Genomic DNA, 25340 nt, shown 5'->3' with positions numbered 1-25340 from the left:
CATACAAATAATTAGTTTGGGCCAGCAGAAAGTGTATCAGCTCAACCCATCATATTATATATAGTCACCACAATGTGAAAAGCTGTCAGCTGCAAAAGTATGTTATTTTGGTAATAGCATGCTTTTAACCTTTCCAGGTGACAAAAGAGGAATCAGGCAGATAGCTGCTTAAGAAAGCTGCCAACTTCAGCTTGGGAAAATGTTGGAGATTTGAGGGAGTTCCCTGGCAAGGAAGCTCAGAGGAGATATGGTACCATATAGTCCATCCTCTGAAGCTGCCACTTCTTCCATGGGAATGGATATCTGTAGTTGGATGACCAGTTGTAATTCTGTGATAATTCTGGGGCCACCTTGAGGTTGCTAACAATAGTTCTTGGTGCCATATGAAGGCCTGGTAGCGGGGACCAAGGCAAAATCACATGGATGGGAGGGATCTTTTCCCTATGAGAAGGACAGAAAAGTACCAAGAGAATTCTGTTGTGTCATATGCAGTCCCTCCTGAACAGAAATTATATTGTTGCTGCTATCTCTGCCACTGTAATATCCAGACTTGATTACTACACTGTGTTTATGCAGGGCCATTGGGAATCTAAAGCTAGTCCAGATCAACATAACCCAATTATTAAGTGAGACAGAACAAAGGAAATACATCTCTCCAGTATTAAAAGAACTTCACTGAAGTATGTAAACAATTCAAGGCACTAGTCCTAGAAACCCCTAAATGATTCAGAATCTCAGCATCTTAAGTCCTTGAACAAAAATGCCCATCAGCTAAAATCTAACCATATGTCTTTTTATAAACTGCTTCCACCTTCAGAAGTTTAGGCAGGCAGTCTCCAGGGAAAGGGCCTTTTCTGTACCAATCTCTTGATTATATTTATTTATTGAAAATATGTTTATCTAACCTTTCTGCCATAAGATTGCATACAAGGTGGTTCACAAGTTGAAACAAAAATTTAAAATTATTTTAAAAAACCCAAAACCCCAACTTAAATGGTAGCAGAATGGAGATAAATCATCCAGCAAAAAACCAACAAAAAACCCAAAACAAAAATCTCTCCCTAACATCAAAAACACGAAAGATAAAAAGTAGTAAAATCAGCAGTTACAGAAGTCTCCATTCCACACAGCCCAATTCATTTGACAGTTAATATAGGTACCAGGTGACCCTGTTTATTTGTGCTGTTAATCATATATAGATCAAGGGAAACCTTGTTTGTTTGTTCTTTAATAAGAAAAAATGAATTTTAGACTGTTGATTGTGATTGTCAGCTGCATTGAGTGGCAGAAAAGTGAGACTGAAATCCTTATATAAATAAATACAAAGATATCTGTATTTTTTTTTAAAAAGAGAAAAAGTCAAAAATTTTGTCAGCATTAACAATACTAAACAATAACCACATCATTGAAAATGATCTCAAATTTGCACAGGGAGAATAATTACATGCATCATTTGTTAATATATACTGTTTATAATCTTACACCATATCATAGAATCATGTCCTTTTAACTGAGCTTTCTCCCAGATTTGCTTTTTAAAATGTGCTGCTGATTAGGAGTTATGGGAATTTCTCAGAGTAGAAAGAAGGCTATTGGTCAATTACAGATGGATCACTTCTGGATCCCTTTTGAAATACTGGGAAAATAATATAATGTTTCCATGAATCAGGTATTTGTCCACTGATGTTAATTTGAGTGAAAACTGGGGCCAGGACTGGGGCCCACCCATAATGGATCAGCCATAATGGATCATTAGCCTGGAGCCTTTCCTAATTTTAATCCCTTGATAAGGTAAATGATCTTCTTAATCAATACCTCAGGCCAGGATGATGTTGCATCAAGAGGAAATAATTGCAGATGTATTAGGCCCGTTAGCATCAGAGAATAGCCTCTTGAAATAAACTTTCCACATCAAAGCGGCAATATAGCATGGAATTTTAGAAGCTGGGTGTATAGTAGTATTGACTATAGACCAGATGGCCTTATTGTCATTACTATTGATAGCTGAGATAAAATATTCCCATTCCTTGTTGAGGGTCCTTCGTCTCCTTGTCTTAATCAGTTCAGTTATGGGGACTGTTGTGAATTATGACTTTGATTCAATTTGCTTTGAAGTATACATTCAAAATTCATTTCCTCACTTACAGCAATATTTTGAAGTATGTTTCCAAATTCTACTTATTGCAATATATTTACTTACCCCCAACCAGCATTATACAAATGGAGAAAATCTTTTCGGTATCAGTATTGGCCGAAACATTGCCAAACCCAACACTGGTGAGGCTGCTAAGTGTGAAGTAGAGGGCAGCTATATAGGCACTTCTGAGTGGTGGGCCTCCTAATGTAGTATTGCCATAGTATGGAGCCTCCAAACGTTTTCCCAGCTCATGAAGCCAACCTGGAAGACCAAGAAACAGCCCATCATCAAATGAGATACTGAAGTATAACTTCAAAATACAGGCTATTTAATATCTGGTTTTAGGGAAGGTTCACAGTGTAGCCTAGTACAGATGGCAACCCCACATAGAGATATGCAGCAAAATAAATAAATCAGTATTTTTAAAATCTAAATATATTGGAACCCCCAAAATATCAGTATTCCCAGTTTCCAGGGTTCCAAATACCATTATGTATCTTTGTAGGTGATAACCAGTACCTTCAATTGAACCCAGTAATTGATACATAGCCAATTGAGTGATTGTAGATTGGATCTATATGCCTACTCCACCTAGCTCCCAATAGAAACCCATCTGCTGCATTCTTTACCAGCTGGAGTTTCTGAGTTGACTTCAAGGAAAAACTCATTTAGAGTGCATTATAATAGCCTAGCCTCAATCAGGTCGGTTGAGTCAAGGTCAATTTCTTGCTGCTGAATTAGTACTCTGTTATTAAATTAGTGATATAATTTGCTTAAGTAACTTTGCAAAGTGCTATGCACTCTGACAGCACAACATAAAAGATGTGGACATTCATTGTAGGTTCCCCAGTTCCTGAGTGTGGACCAGTTATTCATCCACCATAATTCAGGCTTTGAAGACAGGACCTAAGACTTCTGGTAAGAGAACAAGCTGAATTATGCATTCTAGCCCAAAGAACTAGTAACAATTTCACATATTAAATGAGAATCATAGCTAGCAACCCTAAGGAGAGATGGAAACAGGAGAAAAAGGAAAGTCTGTGGGGACTTTCAGGAAAGGGAAAGAGGAAATAGTGGGGATGGAGAAATGAGATCCCTCCCTCAAATCCTTGTGGGTGCTCACCTATTAATTTATATTTCTTCAATCAGATAATCCTATCTAAATGTTATGCATATTAAGTATACATCTTGCAAAAAACAGGTCTTTTCCTAAAAGGTAAAGAGATTTGTTTGAGAAAAAAAAAAACAGAAACCTGACATAATATGAAAATAGAATTGGTTCCTTATGAGAGTTTTGAAGTCCTAGACTGATTCCCCACTACCCTTGTTCTGGTCTCATTGCTCCTTTTCCTGAAGTGCTTCTGCGGTATTTTGCACAAGCTGCCCCGGGGTGGTGAATTGCCCCACCTCTCTTCAAGTCCCCTCAACAGCAGGCAGAAACTGGTTTTCATAGGATCCTGCCCGCTGTGGAGGCAACTGGAAAAAACAGTTTCAGCAAAACAAGAAACCTTGGAGCACTCTTTATTTCTTAGCTGAAGGAAATCCATCTATTTGAAATAGCAGGTAGATATTTGTGATTATTATGAAATGTTTATTTTTATAAAGTATCAGGACACAAATTTCTGTGGCTTTGATTTTTTTATTGCTTATGGATTGTGAGTTGCAAGTGAGGAAGATAGTAGACATTCAGGTTATTGCTCTTAGATTCACACCACAGAGAAGGGTGTGTTCAAGACAACATCTGTTTATTAGCAAGAAGATGTAGGGATGGGGGCAAACTGTTTCAGGACAAAGGATCTCATCTCGTCTACAGTTCTAACTATCAGAACTAAGGAGCAAGGACTCTGCTCCATGAGACTAAATCAACACTCACAAATATTAGGGAACAGGCTGTTCAACTGTAATGCATACAATAAAAATACAACAAACATAATTTACTACCATGTGATGATAGTTACTGAATGAAACTTTGAAGAACCAGCATTCATTTCATCCTAGAATAGGTTAGCCTTGACTCTCCTGTACAGTTTATGCTTTTTGAAAGTTTGATCAAGTCTGAAATACAAGTCCTGATAATATACAACAATTTGGGGCCTTGAGGAAAACAGCTATGGAAAGAAAAGATGGCTTGTAAACCCCATTAAGGATAAGTTAAGACATCTAAGACAACTAAGTGGATCTCATAAATGCCAAATAGATCAAGAAAAATGATGGAAAGGAAAGGTTAACTTGTGTAGTGAGGAGACAGTGATTCTTAGAAGCTACATGAGGACAATGTAGAAGAATATGCAGATTATCTTATGTACTGATTTATTCTTAACTAGCTATGAGAGACTGGCTAGATGATAGACAGACAGACAGATAGACAGATAGATAGCATATGCTGCTTCTCCAGAAACCTGCTTGAGATGGCATACAGTGAGCAGTATTAGAACAAGTAGCTATTCAACAAACTAAGAGCCATATGAGGGCACAAAGCAATACTTAGCTTAAAATGATATTCATTAAAAAGTTCTTGAATAAGATGAAAGCCATAAAAATATATTAAAAAGATGGAGACTTTAAATTAAAAGCTTGGAGATAAAGACATATCTTTGGCCTGACATCTTCTAGAGGACAAGAAAGCAGGCACCAAGCAAACCTGACAGAAGAAACCATTCCAAAGGCAAGGGACAAAGGCAAGGGAAAACCATGTCTTTCTGTCTTCCTCATCTGTGCAGGTGGTAATGTAAAGAGATGGGTTTAGGAAGAGGTTCAATTATTAGGCTGGACAGTATTCTGAATTTCCCCCATCCCCAAAATAAAGACTCAAGAACATGAGTTCAGTTAGATAAGTTGATCTTAAACTAAATATAGTCCACCCCCCCCCCCCTCCCCAGCAAATGCTGGTACTCTCACAACAAGGTTGCCAAGGCATGCAAGAGTAAATAGGCAATTCCACTGTTCCTCAAAGCACAGAAAGACATTGATCTAACCATAACTTTTCCTCACTTACATACAATGGTATGCTGAGCAAATCTGCTACTGTACAGGCACTATCCCATGCCAGCAAAAGTTCAGACAGATGAAGCCACATGGGTGCCCTCTCTTTACCAATGTAACTGGTAAGTCAGGAGACGTATCATAAGATACCTCAGGTGCTTGCCAAACGTTCCTAACAAGAGTAAAAGCCCACCATGTTCCAGCCAACACAAGTATAGCCTAAGCAATCTAAACCAGTCCCTGGAAACTGACAAACTGAAGAAGGCCAAAAAAGAGCCTTTTCATGACCAATCTGGAAAACTCCCAAAATTCTTACTTATGCCACCAATTTGGAAAAGTTCCCAAAAATTCCTGCTAATCTCACCTTGTCAAAGCACATGGGTGGGTGTGTAGGTGCCCAACATCGAAAACAAGTGCTGTTCCTGGGGAGAAGCAAGCCTATATGGTGTATTTGGTCCCTCCACCTATGTGGATGATTAGTCCAGTCTTCCCAAATACCCACCCAAAGCTTGGTGACTTCCTTTTCTGAAAAAGGAGGGCAGGAAAAACAGCTCTGTATCTTGGGTACAGGAGCTGGACATGTGTCCAGAAACTGCCAGTGCAGGTCTTTCAGCATGGGGTGGTACAATCCATGTATCCAGCCTCTGACTGTAGCCTGGCTATGTTTTGGACCAATTAAAGTTTCCAAAAAGTGCTAAAGTGCAGCCCCATGTAAAATATACATCCCAGTATTCCTAACCTGTATGTGACCTGATCAGGGATCACCATGAGCATGCCTGCCAAAGAATAGTTGTAGCCAGGGCTTTTTTTGAGCAGGAACGCACAGGAATGCAGTTCCAGCTGCCTTGGTGTCAGAGGGTGTGGCCTAATATGTAAATAAATTCCTGCTGGGATTTTTCTATGAAAACACCCTATGTGAAACAATGGTGATGTCAGTGGTGTGTGGCCTAATATGCAAATGAGTCCTTGCTGGATTTTTTTTCTACCAAAAAAGCCCTAGTTGTAGCTAGCGTATTAGTCAAAAAGACATTACATACCATGGTGGAAACATGAGCCTCAGCCTTGGGCCAGATACCAGTAGCACCTCCAAATGATGAACCTGCTTCTTCAGGGCGTGTAACTCACTCCATTATGGACTGGTTCCTCAGTTCTAGAGCAGCTTTGTTATAAACTAACAGCTGGTGCTTATATTCTTCTGTATTTCTTGGAAATTGTCTTGTACTGACCACACTCCTGACTACACTAAAGAAAGTCTTAAGATAATAAAACTATCTTCCACATTTTTGTCATGCTCTCCATCCACAAAATTAAAGGATGTATATCTCTCCCCCTCCCTATTATATCCCCACCTCAAACCCATGAAATAGATTAAACATATGGAGCAGAGGTCCATCAGTAGCTATTAGCTACAGTGTATCGTTGGAACTCTCTGTCTGGGACATTTTTAATTTAATTTAATTTTCATTTTATTTGATTTATATCCCGCCGTACCCCACCGAGGCGGGCTCAGGGCGGCTCACAACACAGAAATTCTAACAATAGGGTTTAAAAATTAAAATACATAATAATTTACATAATTAAAACAACTAAAATCAATCAATCAATGTCAGCGTGCTATCTTCCAATCTTCCTTCAGAATATTTCAATGCCGGTCAGTTATAAGCCAACCAGAAGAGGACAATCTTACAGGCTTTGTGGAACTGTCCAAAGCCCCGCAGGGCCCTGACCTCCTCCAGTAACTGGTTTCACCAGCAAGGGGCTGAGATTGAGAAGGCCCTATCCCTAGTTGACTTCAGCCGGGCCTCCTTTGGCCCGGGGATTACAAGCAGATTTCGAGAGCCGGATTGCAGCACTCTCTGGGGAGCATATGGGAAGAGACGGTCCCTAAGGTAGGCAGGTCCTAGGCCATATAGGGCTTTAAAGGTAATAACCAGCACCTTGTACCGAACTCGGTATATTATTGGCAGCCAGTGCAGTCCCCGGAGCCCCGGCTGAATGTGCTCCCGTCTAGGGAGCCCTAATAACAGCCGAGCGGTGGCGTTCTGCACTAGCGTTCTCCACTGTCAGTGGCACACCATCAAAAGCTGGGAGGGGAATTTCCTTTCCCGGACCAGAGCGACCCAAGCAAAGGACCTCTGTCTTTGGTGGATTTAGCTTCAACCTACTCAGCCTGAGCCATCTAGCCACAGCTTGTAATGCCAGGTCCAGGTTTTCTGGGACACAGTCAGGCCGGCCATCCATGAGTAGATAGAGCTGGGTGTCATCAGCATACTGGTGACAATCCAGCCCATACCTCCGGGCAATCTGGGCAAGGGGGCGCATGTAGATGTTAAACAACATCGGGGGGAAAACATCGTGTGCCTCCGGGACAGTTCACCCCCAATCGCCACCCTTTGTCCCCGACCATCAAGGAAAGAGGAGAGCCATTGTAGGGTCAACCCCTGAATCCCCGCGTCGGCGAGACGGCAAGTCAGCAGCCGATGGTCGACCGTATTGAACGCAGCTGATAGGTCTAACAACATCAGCACTGCCAAGCCGCCTCGATCCAGATGCCGCTGGAGATCATCCATCAGAGCGACCAGCACTGTCTCCGTCCTGTGACCCAGGCGAAAGCCGGACTGATGGGGATCGAGAACGGAAGCATCCTCCAGAAAACTCTGCAACTGCAACGCCACTGCCCTCTCAATAAGTTTACCCAAAAAGGGTAAATTCGAGACCGGTCGATAGTGTGCCAATTTGGCTGGATCTAATGTTGGTTTTTTCAGTAGAGGGTAGACCACCGCCTCTTTAAAAGGTGCTGGAAAATGCCCTTCCTTCAGGGATCTATTTATGATATCCCGTACAGGATATCTAAGCTCCCTCTGGCAAGCTTTAATATGCCAGGAGGGGCAGGGGTCCAGATTACAAGTTGTAGGGCGTGGAGACAAGAGGATCCTGTCAACTTCCTCCAGGCTGAGAGCACTGAAGCCATCCAGGACACACTCCAAAGACAGGCACGGAGCCTCAGGTTCACATACTGTCTCCAATATGGTGGGGAAGTCACGGCGGAGTGACGCGACTTTATCTGCAAAAAAATTTGCAAAAGCCTCACAGTCAATCTCCAGTTCATTAAAATTTGGTCTGCCTTGTGGCAGAGTTATAAGAGTCTGAATTGTATTGAACAATTGTGCTGGGCGCGAAGTTGCAGACGCAATCTTAGCCGCAAAGGATGTTTTCTTTGTGGCCTTGACTGCCATCTCATAGGACTTCATAACTTCTCTATAAGATGTTCTAGTCGCTTTGTCTCGAGTGCGCCGCCATTGCCTCTCTAGTCGTCTGACAGTGATACTATGTATTCTTGGTGCTTGTGGGGGGGGGCAACAGTGGGAGGGCTTCTGGTGTCCTGGCCCCACTGATGGATCTCTGAATGGCACCTGTTATTGTTTTTTCTGCCACTGTGTGACGCAGCATGTTGGACTGGATGGGCCATTGGCCTGATCCAACATGGCTTCTCTTATGTTCTTATGTCTGACAGACAGTAACTGATCTATCAAATAGCTTTATTGCTGAGTGGGGATTTGAACTCTAGGTTCCTGGGAATAAAGAAAAAGAAACTCCTTATTGCAGTGCAAAGCTGTTCAATGGCAATTTGAAGAAATAACAGACCAGATACTTGATTTTTGTCTGCTGCGTTTTGGAATGATTTAGGGTAAATGTGACATATGTTGTAATGGATGGTGCAAGAGGCTTGGAAACCCATGTGCTGCCTGCTGCTAACATATTTGTTTACAGTGCAGAGAACGTGCTTTGGAAAAGAAAAAAATAGTACTTCACCATGCCTAAATGCCGGAATGGCTACCTCAGATTTAAACATTATGGCTCCAGAGTTGACAAAAATTGCAGTATAAGTTTGCATCCATCAAATAGTTTTTTAAATAGCAGTGTGATGTTTCAAATATTACAAAGGACAGGTCTAACTGCTGTTGCAAATCAAGAGGATTATTGAACTCATGATATGCTATTGTGGAAATCTCACTACAAATGAATTGTTGCTGTAAGGATGATTTTGCATCACATTTTATTTACCTGTTCTGGGAAGTGTTCCAGCATTAAATAAAATGTTAATGCCTTTCTAGGCTTTGACAGGTGATGATGTTAGTATTTACAGTCAATTGTAAAAACACTTCCTCACTTTACAAGTTTTTTTTTCTTACACAGTCTGTCTACATTTTGATGCATGCATCTAGAAACTAGGGGTGTGCAAAAAATAATAATCAAAAAACAAACCCTGATATTTTCCAGATCAGGGCTATTAAATTTCAGTATTTTTTTTAAAAATACCCCTCCAAATCTCAATACTGGTGTTAGGTATTTTTCCTGAGAAGAAAAATACTGGTGTTTAAAAAAAAGCCAGCCTGACCCTGCAGCGGGAGGTCTCTCCTTGCCACAAGCAGACCTGGCTGGGAGGGCTTCTCCTGCAGTGTGGTTTAAAGCGTTCCACAGGAGAAGCAGGCCCCAGGATCTGCTCGCAGTTTAGCATCTTTTATATTTGCATAATAAATCACACAAGGCCTAGAGTGACAGAAATACCAATATATTCATAAATATATCCTTGGAAACTAAACTACTACATTTTTTTTTACTATAATGCATTTTTTTTAAATGCCACATAATGAGCTAGATCTTGAGGAATGAAAAGGCTGAAATCATATGGTTATTTTAACGTTGGCAGTTACAACAACATAGGGAAATGAGCAGAATAAAAGATTATCTTTCCATGTAAACATCCCAAATCAGTGTCAAAAATTATTATTATAGTCAATACTCCCTCTAAACTGTGAGCAAAAATTCTACTTTGTGAACTACTGGCATTAAAGTTGTGATGTATTAGTTTGCTCTGGGGCCATTTTTCCCAGGCTAAGACAAAAATGTGTGAGCTGGAGGCTAAAAAAAAAGTAAGCTAGCTCACACTAACTCAGCTTATATAACTCACTGGTTATAGTTATATCCAGTAAACACTAATGATTATCATATGTTTAAAATGATGGAACACCAATATGCAAAACAGTTTTAGAAGTACTGTGACTGGGTACAGAGGTGTTATGGAGGTGTTATGTTCAGCAGATATCTGGATATCAAAATAACACTAGCAACTACCTTGAAAACTATATTTTCAAAAGCCATTCTTACTGATAACAGTACTAACTCTGGTGGTCAAAGCTTACCATGAATATGTTAAAAATTCCTTGTAAATACAAAACTGTAGCAGTAAGCAATGAGAGGGGGTAGAAATTTTCTCCTAACTATGGTATATTTCTATTGTTACAGAGGTTTTTGTAACAGAAGAGAAAATAAAAAAAAACCCAAATCACCTGCAGTACTAAGTGATCTTTGGATTTTATCACCTCAATATTCTGTCACCTTATTATCTTGCATATAAATGTCAGAAGAAGAGTTTTATTTATTTATTTATTTATTTATACATTTATTTATATCCCACCCTCCCCACCAAAGGCAGGCTCAGGGCGGCTCACAAACCAAGGGTCGACACAAACACATTAGTGTGACCGATACAATAAACAACAATAAAAACAATTTAAAACAATTGCATGTGCTACTATCATAATTTCAGGCAGCAATTTAAATTCTGGTGGTTATAGTCGGAGGTCTCAGGATCGCCATAGCACAGTGAAGTAGGCCATTGGTGGTGTTCTTATGGGCCAGTCCCATTGCTGCAGATGTTACCATTCATGTAAATGCCTGGCGGAAGAGTGCCATTTTGCAGGCCCTGTGGAACTGTAAGAGCTCTCGCAGGGCCTTACCTCCTCCGGCAACTCATTCCACCAGCTAGGGGCAGCAATGGAAAAGGCCCTGGCTTTCATCATTTTGGCCGTTTTCCCACTCACGTTTTACTGGCGCCACGACCATCCTGACGCCGGCGAATCTGCCTGGATTTCGCAACAGAAGCGCCGGCGCTCCCAGAAGCGCCGGCGCTTTCCGTCGCTAAGCCAGCGCAAACATTTTCCTGCATCTTTGCGATTTCCGTTTGCGCTGGCTTAGCGACGGAAGTAGCCGGCGCTTCTGGGAGCGCCGGAGCTTCTGATGCGAAATCCAGGCAGATTCGCCGGCGTCAGGATGGTCGTGGCGCCAGTAAAACGTGAGTGGGAAAACGGCCTTTGAGCTTTGCTTCTCTGAAGCTGGGAACTGTCAACAGGTTTTGAGACTCGGACCGAAGTGCTCGCTGGGGCATGTGCAGGGAAAGGTGGTCCCTAAGGTATGAAGGATCCTGGTCATATAGGGCTTTAAAGGTAATAACCAGCACCTTGAAGCGAATCCAGTACATTATCGGTAGCCAGTGCAGTGCTTTCAGCACAGGCTGAATGTGTTCCCATAAAGGAACTCCCATAAGCAGCCTGGCTGCAGCATTCTGCACTACTGGAGTCGCCAGATTTGGGACAAGGGCAGTCCCATGTAGAGAGCATTACAGTAATCCAGTCTCGAGGTGACTGTAGCATGGATCACTGTTGCCAAGTCGTCGTGTTCAAGTTGGTTCTTATACTCTGCTTTTTTTCTACCCTAAGGAGCTTCAAAGCAGCTTACAATTGCTTTTTCTTCCTCTGTCCACAACAGGTACCTCCATAATCTCCGTCCTGCAGTCTCAAGTGGTACAGACCATTTAACAACCACAACATTCGATCACCTCATTCAGACTTCAGTCTAACTAAATTGTAAAGCAGGGTTTGCTTCATTTCTTTCAATAATTAAATTTACTGCTGTATATATTTTGATAGGTTTGTGGCAGTTTCACTTGCGTGAAGCTTATTTATAGACAAAATGAAAAATTCTAGTAACAGCATGAAATAATATGACAAATTTCCAACTCTTGCTGTCTGCTCTTAAACACTGAATTCAATAACACTTAATTTCTAACAGAAGCAATTTACTTATTACTGACTATTTATGCTTTATTTTGCATAATTTCTTTCCTGTTCTGTACTCCACAGTTCACCGCAGGGATGGGTATGAACTGGCTCATGAACATTTGTTTGTGATGAATTTTGGCCAGTTCATAGTTTTTGAACTGAAGTCTGAACTGCAGCCCAGCCACAAACCTCCATGAACTTTTAAGGCAGTTTGTGAAGGTTCATGGGTTTGTGGGGAACGAAAAGCAGGGGTGTAAACCCCTGCTCTCTCCTCCCCATGAAAGTTGCCCAAACATCCCCATGAAAGCCATCAAAAGATCAGAACAGCTGAGCCACAAAGGCAGCCTGCTCTCGAGGCTCAGCTGTTTAAAGAGGCTTTCTTGGACAGGCTGCCCCCGTGGCTCAGCTGTTTCAAGCACTAACTTGATTCAGTTGATATGCAAGATGACTGGGTTTCTGGGGCTAATGGTTTGCCCACAAACCATGAACTGAACTGCATTTATGTGGTTCATTCCCATTTCTATTCAACAGAGACCTGAGAAATTATTTACACATTCATCTCCAGACATTTTTATTTTTCCTTTATTGAAGACCTTCTGCTGAATTACATTAGCAGTCGATAAGAAATGGGAGCTGTGTTTCTAGTTTCTCATAGCCCCTCATTAACTCTACTACATATCCATGTCCTGCCATCATGGCTCAGTGTGCTTGTAGTGCATAGGCAGGGAAACACATGCCAGTACATCAGGACATAGGAGATTTATACTAAGAATTATCGAGGGTATTGGAGAAGGTAGATACACTGCTGCTGTTTCGAGTGGCAGCCCTGTCTGTATCATAATGTCTAGTTTCAGCTTTAGCACCTGTTATGTTTTCTGAAAAGAGAAGCATTGACTAGAATGTTATGAAAGAAAGAAAAAAAAGAAACCCGCTAAGCATTTCTATTGTTAACACTCAGCAGTCCTATAAAAGCTTGGCTGGGTAAATGTGTGACTATGGGTGCCAAGTCTGCTAATCTATGGCAGCCCTTCTCTGAAGCAGTAAGAATGAAGTGAAAGAAAAAAAGGGAACTGGAAGTAGGTCAACCACAGGTTTCCACATAACCCTCTGAAGTTGCTAAACAAAGAACCTGCTGCTAGGTTGCCAAGAAAGGAAAAGTGCTTCCAGATAACAATGCAAAATAGATTTTTGAAAGCCATGGGAAACGCAACCTGCAGCGTAATCAACAAAAGCAAACTGACCAATGGATCTGAGCTTCACTTGAAATATTAACACATTAGGCCAAATTACCAGTCCAGTATTTCTTAACACTGATGATTAGTTAGAATTAGAAATCTTCAAAGTAGATCATCCAAGGACCAAATACTCTAAAACATAACTGTCCAGTAGCTGAAAACTGCTTCTTGCATTGCAGGTGGCATTTGTAATACTTTAATAAATCCATGCTCAACATTCTAGGAATACAACGAGAGAAGATAGAGAAGATAGTTTTGCCACTTGCATTGCCACCATAAGCAAAGTTGCAACCTTCTAACTCTATTTAATTCAATTTCTGGCAGCTTTGATGATCACAAGGAAGAAGCATCTTGACTTTATGCCCTTCTGTTAACCTGCTATCTGTGGCTATCCATTTTTAAATGACCATGAAGTCCTTGTAGGAAGAATACATTTAGCAACAAAGAACATTTTCAGAACAATCTGTGTATTGTATGCCCAGTTCTCAATGGTACTTACATATAGTGATATCTGTTTAGAAAGGTTATTCTTAGAACCTCTCCAAACTATAAAGGATTTCAGATTTTATTCTGCTTTTCTCTATCCATAGAAAAGAAACCAAGAACCGTTCCACTTTAAAATCAATAATGAAATGATGTAAGAATCAGGTTACAAAAGCTCTATGGTTTTCCTAGGACAGTTTACAAGGAAACTCATTTTCTCAAAATGTAAAAACTTGTGACCTGAAATATTTGCCAGGAAGGAAGTGTACACACTGAGGAACAGAAAATGATGTTAGGTATTTATAAAAATGTTTGCTGCAGTAGGTATCCTTTTGAAAGCAACACAATTGGTGTACAAGATTCTTTGGAAGACCAGCAAGGAACACATGGAATGAAACCCCCCAATTTCCTGCAGTTTAGGAACTATGGAAGAAACCCTAGAACACTGCCCGCATCAGCTTTAAAAACTTCCTCACTAAAATCAGTGGTGCTGGAATAGTGCCACAATGTCTTATCATTTTCTTTATAAAGCAATAATCTGCTCTCAGTAAATTCATTTTAGTCCAGTATACTATATTTAATCTAGAAATAAAACCTGTTGTAGAGAAAAATACAACAGGCTCTAAAAGAGGCTCTGGGCAAGTGCCCCCCCCCCACCTTGCTGTCTTCCTACCCACCCAAATAAAGGCATTCACCCCCTACCCCCATACTCCAACTCACCCCCTCCAACTATCACCATCAGTTTTTCCTCTCAACTAACCCCACACCCTTGGTACTCCACTACTCCCCCAACCATGACATTCATTCACCTTCCACACTTGTGTCTTCCCCACCCTTGGCCTTCACTCGCCTCCCCACCCTTGCTGTCTTTGGAGAGAAAGAGAGTTTTGTTGGGCTTGTTATGAGTGTAATTGGGTTCCCCTCCTCTTTTTCACTGAACTCATGCCCTCCGGTCTTTCTCAATAGGAAGGCATGTGAACTATTTAGAAAAGAAATATCAAAATTAGGCTGAGAGTGTGTTCCACCCCAGGTTTACCCAGCAAATTTTCCTTAATTTTTCTTTCACATTTTCCTTTGATTGGGGCTCTTGAATTTAGACTTCCCAGATAGTAGGCTGACACTGACCACTGTACATGGCTGTCTCTCTGTCCTTGTAGTTTTTTGGGGGGAGGGGGGGAGTTGTATTTTTTTTTAAGTTGTAGTAATTTTTCTGGGGAAAATTATAGTTTTGTAGACAAGCACATAGTCAGTCTATGCCATGGTGCCTTCGCATGTTCTTGACTAGTGCGTGAAGCAACTTCTGTACAAAAGCTCACAGTGTCCAGCTGCTTCATGTTCCTCTGGGTCTTAGCCTCAAAGCATTGACCATGAGAGATCTGTAATGAATGTCAATGAATCAAAAGTAGGTTTGCAACTTACAGATGTGTACACCTGAACAGCACATATTCAAGACTGGTACAGCACAGACATTGTCTGCAGTTTTTGATGCAATAATTCATAGCAAGAGGTTACATTTATCAGAGACTGTAAAACAAAATATTGCAAGCGTGCTAATAATTTAAGCATGTTTTATTTTAAGTTAAAAATTTAATTGTGTGTCTGTGCCCTTTGTAAAGTTTATATGTCCACTACCTTGCATTACATTTTATGATACACATGGCCCGGCCCGACAAGGTCTCATTTATGTCAGATTCAGCCTTCATAACAAATGAGTTAGACACACCTGGTTTAGACATTTAAATAAAAATTTTAAAAAACACAATAAATAAAAATGAGACACGTATTCCCAACTAATAGTCTGATTTTAGACTTGCAGCTGGGGCTCTTGAAAGCTTAGCCCCACCTATAGTTAGGGTTGCCAATTGCTAAGGTGGGGTGGGTATTCTCCTGAAATTACAGGTGACCCCTGTACTAGAGAGATCAATTCTCCTAGAGAACATGACACCTTTGTATGGAAGATGCTGGCATCACATTCTTGCTGAGCTCCCTCCTTTCCCCATACTTTTTCAAATGTCCAGAAATTTCTCTGCCTGGAGTTGGCAACCTTACCTAGAGTTCTTACCACAACCCAGTTTAGGAATTGCCTTTTTAAATGCCGTGTTTCCTTTGATTAGTAATTACAAATTTCACTGCTCCCCTTCTGGGCTCTCAATATACTCAGTATTGCAGCATCAACAATTAACAAAAATGTAATAATTACATCTTTTGGTGCTTTCAGGCTACTTGCTGATCTTGAGATGATGTTATATGTAACCTCAATCTGCATTGACTACACTAATATTTTCAAGTTCCAAATAAGTAATAAACTAATTTTCAACCCATTGGCTTCTTACAATACCTTTAGGACCCCTCCCAGTTTCAGATTTTCTGCTATTATTTCCCACCCTTTATCTTGTCTTTCCATTGTGTTACATCATCATTCTATGCTTTATGTTGTTCCTTAGAAACTGGGTATGAAATGCCTGCAGGTCTTTAGAATGAATGAAACCAAGACGCTGTTTTTAAGACATCAGGGGGAAAATCTATTTGTTTTCTCCCCCAAACACATACAAAGAAGGAAATTTAAAGAGAGAGAAACCAATGAAAATTAGGATATTGAGGGGAAAAGGAAACTAAAAGGTTCTTAATTCTTTCTATAAAACAGTAAGGAAAGCCTGACATGTAATGTTTTCCAGCTGTATATTTAGATGTTTTCTTGTACATAATTTTTTTTAGAAAATGCATATCCCATTTTTCTGTTATAGAGAATATAAAAATTAACTTACCTATTCTAAAAAATCATAACGTAACATGCAGATGATAAATTTAAATTTAAAATTTAAATGATTCTTTTAAAAAAAAAGAAGACACTGTGTGGTAGGTGGAGTTGAGAGAACTCTGACAGAAACTGCTCTTGAGAGAACAGCTCTGACAGAATTATTAAAATTATTGTTAAAATTAATAAAAGTAGCAAAAAAAATGGCAAATGGCAGAGCCAGTAAAAGAAACAAAACAAGTCAGAAAAATCACCAACAATAAATACCTATAGTTTACTTCCTTATATTGTGTTGGACCATTTGTACCTCATGGGCACTACTTTCTTGACCAGCAGAAAGAGAAAGTAGTGCCCTTGAGATACAAATTATCTGTCTCAGTATAAGGCAGTTCCATGGGTTCATGTGTTCTTCCAACAGTTTAGTTTTTAGTTTACTTTTGTCTTTATTATGGTCAAAGACCAGAACTTAAATACCCTTCCAACAGAACATTTAGAGGAAGGATACTTTTGCCTTCATATGTTGTTGGTTCTTTAATCTAAACTGGTGCCCTAACATACGGTTAGCCATTAATTTAGTTCTGTTGTATATATTCCACTCATTGAGTCTGTTCAGATGTACAGTTTAATTGGTTGTTGTTGCTGTTCCCTACTGGATTAAACTATTCCCTGCTGGATTTAAACTGGATTTAAACTGACTCCCATTAGTGAGTCGTTTTGCTCCTGCTCTAATCCCTTTTCAAACTGAATTATTTTGTTATCTGATCCATTGTGGTGTTTTCCAAGTTGCCAAGTTTTTGCTATCTAAGCCGTCCTGCCATGATGTCAAGCCGCTTCTGAATGTCTGAATGCCTTCCTGCTGCAAACGCTGCTTTGGAAGTCTCAGGCTTCCACTTAATGTCTGCTATTTTTTTTTACTACTTAGTTTTTTACTAGTTAATGATGTGTGCATAACTGCATATTTGCACATTGCTCTCTCTCTTTTTCTCACATACAGGAGCTTGTTTCCTTTTTTAAAAAAAACTTCCACAGAAAGATGCCTGTGTATTGCAGCTTTTTTCTGACCTGGTGGGGAAGGGGTTAATTTGAAAGTCCCCCCCCCCCCAGAGGGGGACAGAGGAGGGAACGGGCAGTCTGAGGACAATGCCTGTGACTCCAGCTTTGCTCCATGCTTTTAAATAAAAATGCCAGCAGCACCAAGCAGTGTTTCTCTAGTCTCTCCTCCCTGTTTTGAAATGTTTAAAATGTTGAAGTTTTTAAACACAGTTTAAAATGTTTAAACACACTTTCCTCACTGACTTGCCTCCTTATCCAGTGATTCCATTGGCTGCCATTATTCTGCCAGGAGTCTGAAATGCTGTTTGGCATAAGCTCTGTGCTCAGAAGACAAATGAGGAGAGGAAAGGCCATTGCCTGGCTGCTGTGTCTGATCAATCAAGGACAGGGTGAAAGTGTATTGAAGCACATTAAGGAAGTAAGTCTGATCAGAACTCTCCATTACAAAAAATAAAACTTGGATTGATTAGAAATGGGGCCAAACTGAATCAAGCTGCACATCTGATCACACCCATTAGGTTTGCCCAATAACTGTGCATGACCGAAGTTTGACATCTTTCTAATTAAAAAAAAGGATTTTTATAAATGATTCAGTCAGCAAATTCCTTTACTGAGATGTAGATATGCCTTAATCAGTGTGCCCCAGGCTAACCTGGTCTCATCAGATCTCTGAAGTTAAGTAGGGTTGACCCTGCTTGTTATTTGAGTGGAAGATCACCAAGGAAGTCCAATGTCAATATCAAGAGGCAGGCAATAATAAACCATCTCTGAAACTTCTTGTCTTGAACCCTCAGTATCACCATAAATTGTCTGTGCCTTGACAGCACTTTCCACCAGGAGCAGTTATTTCCAGAGGTTTTTTTTTTTTTTTTTGCAAACGATATTAAAGGTACCATGATGGCAACTGAGATGTTAATTCAATGTTTTATGTATCTATTTAGATGTTATACCCTGCTTTTCTCTCCAATGGGGACCTATACCACATTGTTCTTTCCTTCTGCATTTTATCCTCATAGCAACCGTCTGGGGTAGGTTAGGCTGAGAGAGTTTGACTGGCCCAAGATCACCCAGTGAGCATCCATTTGAACCCTAGTTTCCCATGCCCTAATATAAGAACATAAGAACATAAGAGAAGCCGTGTTAGATCAGGTCAATGGCCCATCCAGTCCAACACTCTGTGTCACACAGTGGCAATTTTTTTTTAATATATATATATATATATATATATATATATATATATATATATATATATATATATATATATACACACACACACACACTGTGGCTAATAGCCACTGATGGACCTCTGCTCCATATTTTTATCTAAACCCCTCTTGAAGGTGGCTATGCTTGTGGCTGCCACCACCTCCTGTGGCAGTGAATTCCACATGTTAATCACCCTTTGGGTGAAGAAGTACTTCCTTTTATCTGTTTTAACCTGTCTGCTCAGCAATTTCATCGAATGCCCACGAGTTCTTGTATTGTGAGAAAGGGAGAAAAGTACTTTTCTCTACTTTCTCCATCCCATGCATTATCTTGTAAACCTCTATCATGTCACCCCGCAGTCGACGTTTCTCCAAGCTAAAGAGTCCCAAGCGTCTCAACCTTTCTTCATAGGGAAAGTGTTCCAGCCCTTTAATCATTCTAGTTGCCCTTTTCTGGACTTTTTCCAATGCTATAATATCCTTTTTGAGGTGCGGCAACCAGAACTGCACACAGTACTCCAAATGAGACCGCACCATCGATTTATACAGGGGCATTATGATACTGGCTGATTTGTTTTCAATTCCCTTCCTAATAATTCCCAGCATGGCGTTGGCCTTTTTTATTGCAAACGCACACTGTCTTGACATTTTCAGTGATGACACTCTAACAATTATATGAGACTAAAATGTACAAGCAACTTTACACTTCTGGCAAGGGGAACTAGAAGCAAAAGAGTACATGTAAACAGCGGCGTCACTGGGGCGGGGCCAAGGGGGCCATCGGCCCTCCCCCAGAGCATTCTCATTGGCCCCCCTCTCCGCCTTGCGCAAGCGTCGACGGCCTCCTCTAGTTGCTGCCCACCCGGAGCCCGCGCCTGGAGCAGTGAGTCACCCATGGAGTCGGAGGAGAGGGGAATGGCGCTGGGACGTGGCTGAGTCAAGGCCTGACGCATGGTGGTTGGCTGGCGGGCGGCTCCTACCAGGTGCTGGCGGGCCTGTGAAGGGAAGGGGGCTTCGCGGTGTCTACCGACCGGGACACATCCGCCTGCTCTGCCCCAGGCGCGAGCTCCGGGCGGGCAGCAACTAGAGGCGGCCATCGACGCTTGCGCAAGGTGGAGAGGACGCAGCTCCCTCCAAAACACGGGCGGGGAGGGAGAGGGGCTTCCTGCCTTCCCACGCTTTTGCGCAGCCAGCAGGGCGCACTTGGCCCCAGGGTGCAACCCACCCTAGTGACGCCTCTGGGGCGCACTTTGCCCCAGGGTACAACCCACCCTAGTGATGCCTCTGCATGTAAAGGGATCACAGAATGGCTACATTTTTTTGTTCCCATCTCATGAAAGGCAAATGATTTATATCGATCCTAAAAGTTTCTGAACTGAATGCAAAGGTGTATGACATAATTCCATTTCTGAAGCTAAGGATCTGCACCAGTGACTCCCTGATAGCCTTATGTATGCTGTTTGGATCTGGATAAGCTAGTTGGGTGAGAGAGCTAGTGCCAGTTGAGGAACTGGCATGACCTTAGTTCACTTCATCACTCAGTTTATTGGGTCACCTTGGTCTGTCAGCATAAATTATCTCTTATGGTTCTCATAAGGATAAAATGAGGGAAGAGAGAACAATACAGACCAAACTGAGCTCCTTGGAAGAAAGAATAGGAATGAAAGATAAAAACTATAACATGATCACAAGGACTAATAATGTCATCTTTGCTCATAATTGCAATGGTGCCAACAATACACAGGAGTACACTACCATCTGTGATTGTAACTCTTGTATCCTGATGTTTTAAAGTGCATTTGAATTATTGAATAAAAATTAAAACAAAGCAAAGGTCTTTACCTATGTCCCAATTAAATGGTTTTTTTTCCATCTCTTTCCTTCCAATGACATACCAAATGCAAGCCATCCAATGAGCTAGCAATGCAAACATAGACATAAGAAGCGTCAGAACTATAGTGCTGTGCTGGGAATAGCGATCCAACTTCTGAAGAAGACGTAAAAGACGCAGCAATCGCACTGTCTTGAGAAGGTGAACAATGGACACCTAAAAGAGCAAAAAAGTACTCAGTAGTTTTCCTAGCAGTCTGAAAAAATTTGCATATATTTTGTCAGTTATAAAACCTGTATAAATGCACTCATTCGAATCTACAAAGCCAAACATGTGAAATATTCTGTGGTGTATCACCCTATTAATGGGCATACAAAGAGGTGTTTTTTGAAATACAGCTTGGCATTCAAAACTGATACAGTTCACCGTGGCTTGTGAGCTCATTGATTATCCTTGATCAGCACTCTACTGGTTTCTTTAATGGAAAATATTTCCTTAGTCAAGATGCTTTAATTTTTCATTGATTTTTTTGGGCAAATGTTTCATGATGCTCCTTCTCAGGCCATTATTGTGCCCCAATTCTTTGATTATTGTACCCTTTTATTTGTATTTTAAAGCTGATTTTGCAGGTGTACCTATATCAATACCTTGCTGTTTCTTTCCAAAGAATGCTGTAAGGTATCAATTTTGGCACGTGGGCTAGCACTGCCAAATGAGCTAGCAAACTACATTCAGCATGTAGCCAAAGTGTGACAGAGAAAGGAAGGCTTTCAAAAACAAAACAACAAAACAGTACATCTCTTGAACTCTGTCTCTTTCATGTTTCTCATAAAACATCAAGTTTCTCTCCCTTTATAAATCATCACATCAAGACTGTGCATGTATATGAAGAGGTATACAGTTGTAACGGTAAATACTCAGCATTTTAGTAGAAAGAAAAATATAAGGGACCACAATTTCAGGAATATGAAATGTGTGCATATAGTAGATGCATGAAGAATAGTTGCTTATACAATATGGAACAAATGTAAAATGTTAGGAAAAACAACAAAAATGCATTTCTACCAGGAGGCAGAGTACATGGTTCTTCCATTCTTCTCATCTCACAACATGCCTGAAAAACAGGTTAAGTTGAGAGAATATCGAATGGCCCAAAGTCACCAAAAAAAGTTTTATAGCTAAGTGGTAATTAGCAAGATTATGCCAAATTTATACAGGTAAAAAAAAAAGGTAAAAGTAATCCTCTGTGCAAGCACCAGTTCTTTCTGACTCTGGGGTGATGTTGCATCACATTGTTTTCATGAAGACTTTTTAATGGGATGGTTTGCCATTGCCTTTCCCAGTCATCTACACTCTCCCCCCAGCAAGCTGGGTACTCATTTTACTGACCTCAGGGGATGGAGGGCTGAGTCAACCTTGAGCTGGCTACCTGAACCCAGCTTCTGCTGGGATTGAACTCAGGTCATGAGCAGAGCTTGGACTGCAATACTGCAGCTTTCCACTCTGCACCACAGAGCTCTTTATACAGGTAGTATTGGCCAAAGGAATACTCTCTCTCTCTCTCTGTATTTTTTGTATTTTTTATGTGTCTGCACCTGGAAGTCATGTCAACCTCTGGTGTCTAGGCTTCCCAAACCTCCCGCTCTGGCGGGAGACTTCTGGGTTCGCAGCCTCATCTCCCGCTCTTCAAAACTCTGGAAGCGGGGGTGGGGGGGGGAGAACATACCTTTAGGCTTCATGTTGTAGAGCTCCTGAGCCGTTTGCAAAATGTCTGCCCCTTTAAGGCTGGGCAGGAAGCAGAAAGGGCTTCTGAGAACGGCCCTTCCCTTCTTTTGCTTTCGTTTTCACAGGAAGTAGAGTTGTCCGGAGGAAGATCTGGTAAGTGTGTGTGTGTGTGAGAGAGGGAGGGGGCAGGGGGTTCCCTAGTTTGGAGGCCCTCCCCCCCCCTTTAGAAAGCATGGAGGGGAGGGAAATGTCTACTAGGCACTCTATTATTCCCTATGGAGAACGATTCCCATAGGGAATAATAGGAAATTGATCCGTGGGTATTGGGGGCTCTGGAAGGGCTATTTTTTGAGGTAGAGGCACCAAATTTTTAGTATAGCATCTAGTGCCTCTCCCCAAAATACCCCCCAAGTTTCAAAACGATTGGACTAGAGGGTCCAATTCTATGAGCCCCAAAATATGGTGCCCCTATCCTTAATTATTTCCTATGGAAGAAAGGCATTTTAAAAGGTGTGCTGTCTCTTTAAATGTGATGGCAAGAACTCCCTTGGAGTTCAATTATGCTTGTCACATCCTTGTTCTTGGCTCCACCCCCAATGTCTCCTGGCTCCACCCCCAAAGTCTCCTGGCTCCACCCCCAAAGTCCCCAGATTTTTCTTTAATTGGACTTGGCAACCCTACTGGTGTCTGGCCCCTACTGGGGGCCTGGAGGATATTCAGGGAGGTAGCTGAATAAGCCTGCCCCCACCTCTCAACTGGTATCTCAAGGACAGTCTCCCATCCAAGTACCAACCACAGTGGACTCTGCAATTCTGTTTTCAATTATATATGCTTAAGCACATATTTTATTTTTATGAAAGAGACAAAGAAGCCCCCAGATTTTAAATAATGTGATGATAAACTTGCACAAAGGTAATAAATCATGTATAATGATTTCTCATTATTCTTTTTCCTTTCCCTAGATTTAACAGCCATTAAGTATTCATCCACAGTTCCTCACAAAAGAGGTGAGAATAAAAGTCAGTTCTCTCTTGACAATATAAGAAAAAACCCACCATGTCTCTCACACAGTTTGCCAATCTACATGTTAATGGATAGATAATTGTCCACATCTCAGAAAATATTATCAGTTGTTTTATCCAAGAAGTAATATATTTGTTCAGTGCAGTATTATTCTCAGGACTGTTGAGGAACCCCTCCCCCCCCCACACACACCCTGAGTTTTAAAAGTGTGGATTTTTTCCCTCTCTGGAAGTGGCAGGGAGCCAGTTCAATGGCCCACTAGATTACATTTATACATACGCTAATGTCCCTGGTAAAATAACTAGCTAAGAAATTTGGTGCTAGAAGATCTCCAGGCAATTTCTGGAGATTTCCCAGAATGCCTTCCAGGAATTCCCTATTTTAACATGTGTGTCCTATTTTAACATCAGTTAGGGTATGTCTAGAAAATGGAAAGGGGATTGAGTTTATGATCAATTTTCTTTTGAAATCCATTTGTTGATCTAGTGCTGTGCTTAAGGATGCTTGCAAATATTTTTTTCCATTTTTTTATTTTGGAGGTTGGTTCTCAGTCCCTATACCTAGATCTCCAACAGTCTTAAACATGGTAGTGCAAGAGGATTCCCCAGGTTTGAAGGAAAACAGTCTGTGTACATGGGGCTGTTTCTCTAGGGGAGCCCCAAAGTTGTAATTGGTCTCCATGGTAACCAAGCTCTGGGTAATGGAGGGTATAGAAGTGAGTCCTCACATTGAGAAGGGGAGCTAGGAGCTCTGTCCCCCTAACAGGAACCCCCCCCCCAAAAAAAGGGCAGGTTCATGGCAGCAAATTACACTAGTGGAAGGAAGAGGAGGAGGGGGAGGAGGATACTGGATTTATACCCAGGGCCGGCCCTGCCACTAGGCAAACTAGGCAATTGCCTAGGGTGCCAGACTTCTGGGGGTGCTGAATTGAGTGCCCCCCACGTGACTCAGTGACCTGGGCTATCCAGGTCAGGGAGCAATTTCAAGTTTTGTGCTTTTCAATTTTCCCATAATTTCATCCGTGTTTGAAAACTGGTTATCGGAAGGGGGGGCAGAAGTTAGCCTTGCCTAGGGTGCCAGGTAGTCTTTGGCTGGCCCTGTTTATACTCCACCCTTTACTCAGAGAGGCTTACAATCTCCTTCTCTTCCTCTCTGCAGAACAGACATCCTGTGAGGTAGGTGGGGTTGAGAGAAAGAGCTCTTTGAGAGCCAATTTGGTGTAGTGAACTCTTATCTGGGAGAACTGGGTTTGATTCCCCACTCCTCCACTTGCATCTGCTAAAATAGCCTTGGGTCAGTCATAGGTCTTGCAAGAATTGTCCTTGAAAGGGCAGCTTCTGTGAGAGCTCTCTCAGCCCCACCTACCTCACAGGGTTCTGTTGTGGGGGAAGAAGAAAAAGGAGATTGTAAGCCACTCTGATTCAGAGAGAAGGGCAGGGTATAAATCTACAGTCTTCTTCTTTAGAGAATAGCTCTGTGGCTGACCCAAGCTCACCTAGCAGCTGCATGTGGAGGAGTCTGGAAGAAGTAACCCCTTCCAGGAGTTGGCAATACCAAGGAGGGACTGGCAGAGTGCAAGTCAAAACAGGCCTGTTCCATCAGAAAGATATATTAAAAGTATGAACTAGGGAATCTACTTGATTTGGACAATAAGGGCACTTGTATTCCTCAACAGGATTTCTATTATATCACCCTTGCATGCAGCTGAGTTTAACACCTTGTCAAAAGAAAACCTTATCTAAACTCATGAATTTCCAACCAGTGGAAACAGTCTGGCAAGGAAAATTTACCACTAAGGAGTATCTGTAAGAAGAATGGAGAACACTTATAATTAACTTCCTTGAGCACCAAGGACCAATCTTCATTTAAGATCATATTTTGAAATTTTTACAGTTTACTTTTGTAGTACTGTTCCTTGCAGCCTTAAGTCACTCTATTGTGAGGGAAAGGTTTTTTAAGTTAAATTTCTATTCCAGGTGGATATAAATAATAATAAATAATAAAGGTAT

At 41.3% G+C, this 25340-nt stretch overlaps 1 protein-coding gene across 2 annotated transcripts in view; it reads right to left on the bottom strand.

Annotated features, from left to right (window-relative positions):
* The window catches only part of KCNH8 (potassium voltage-gated channel subfamily H member 8), a 287653-nt gene that overhangs the window by 55533 nt on the left and 206780 nt on the right, over nt 1-25340 (bottom strand). For both annotated transcript variants that reach the window (XM_060248762.1, XM_060248763.1), the window contains exons 7-8: nt 20595-20799; nt 2201-2398 (exon numbers count right to left, since the gene is read on the bottom strand). In XM_060248762.1, the coding sequence (XP_060104745.1) occupies nt 2201-2398; nt 20595-20799 (403 nt within the window). The remainder of the gene's footprint in view (nt 1-2200; nt 2399-20594; nt 20800-25340) is intronic.

The sequence above is a fragment of the Heteronotia binoei genome, chromosome 10, assembly GCF_032191835.1.
Source record: "Heteronotia binoei isolate CCM8104 ecotype False Entrance Well chromosome 10, APGP_CSIRO_Hbin_v1, whole genome shotgun sequence".
NCBI lineage: Eukaryota > Metazoa > Chordata > Lepidosauria > Squamata > Gekkonidae > Heteronotia > Heteronotia binoei.
The sequence above is the reverse complement of the archived record's forward strand: the minus strand, read 5'-3'. Positions and strand labels throughout refer to the sequence as shown.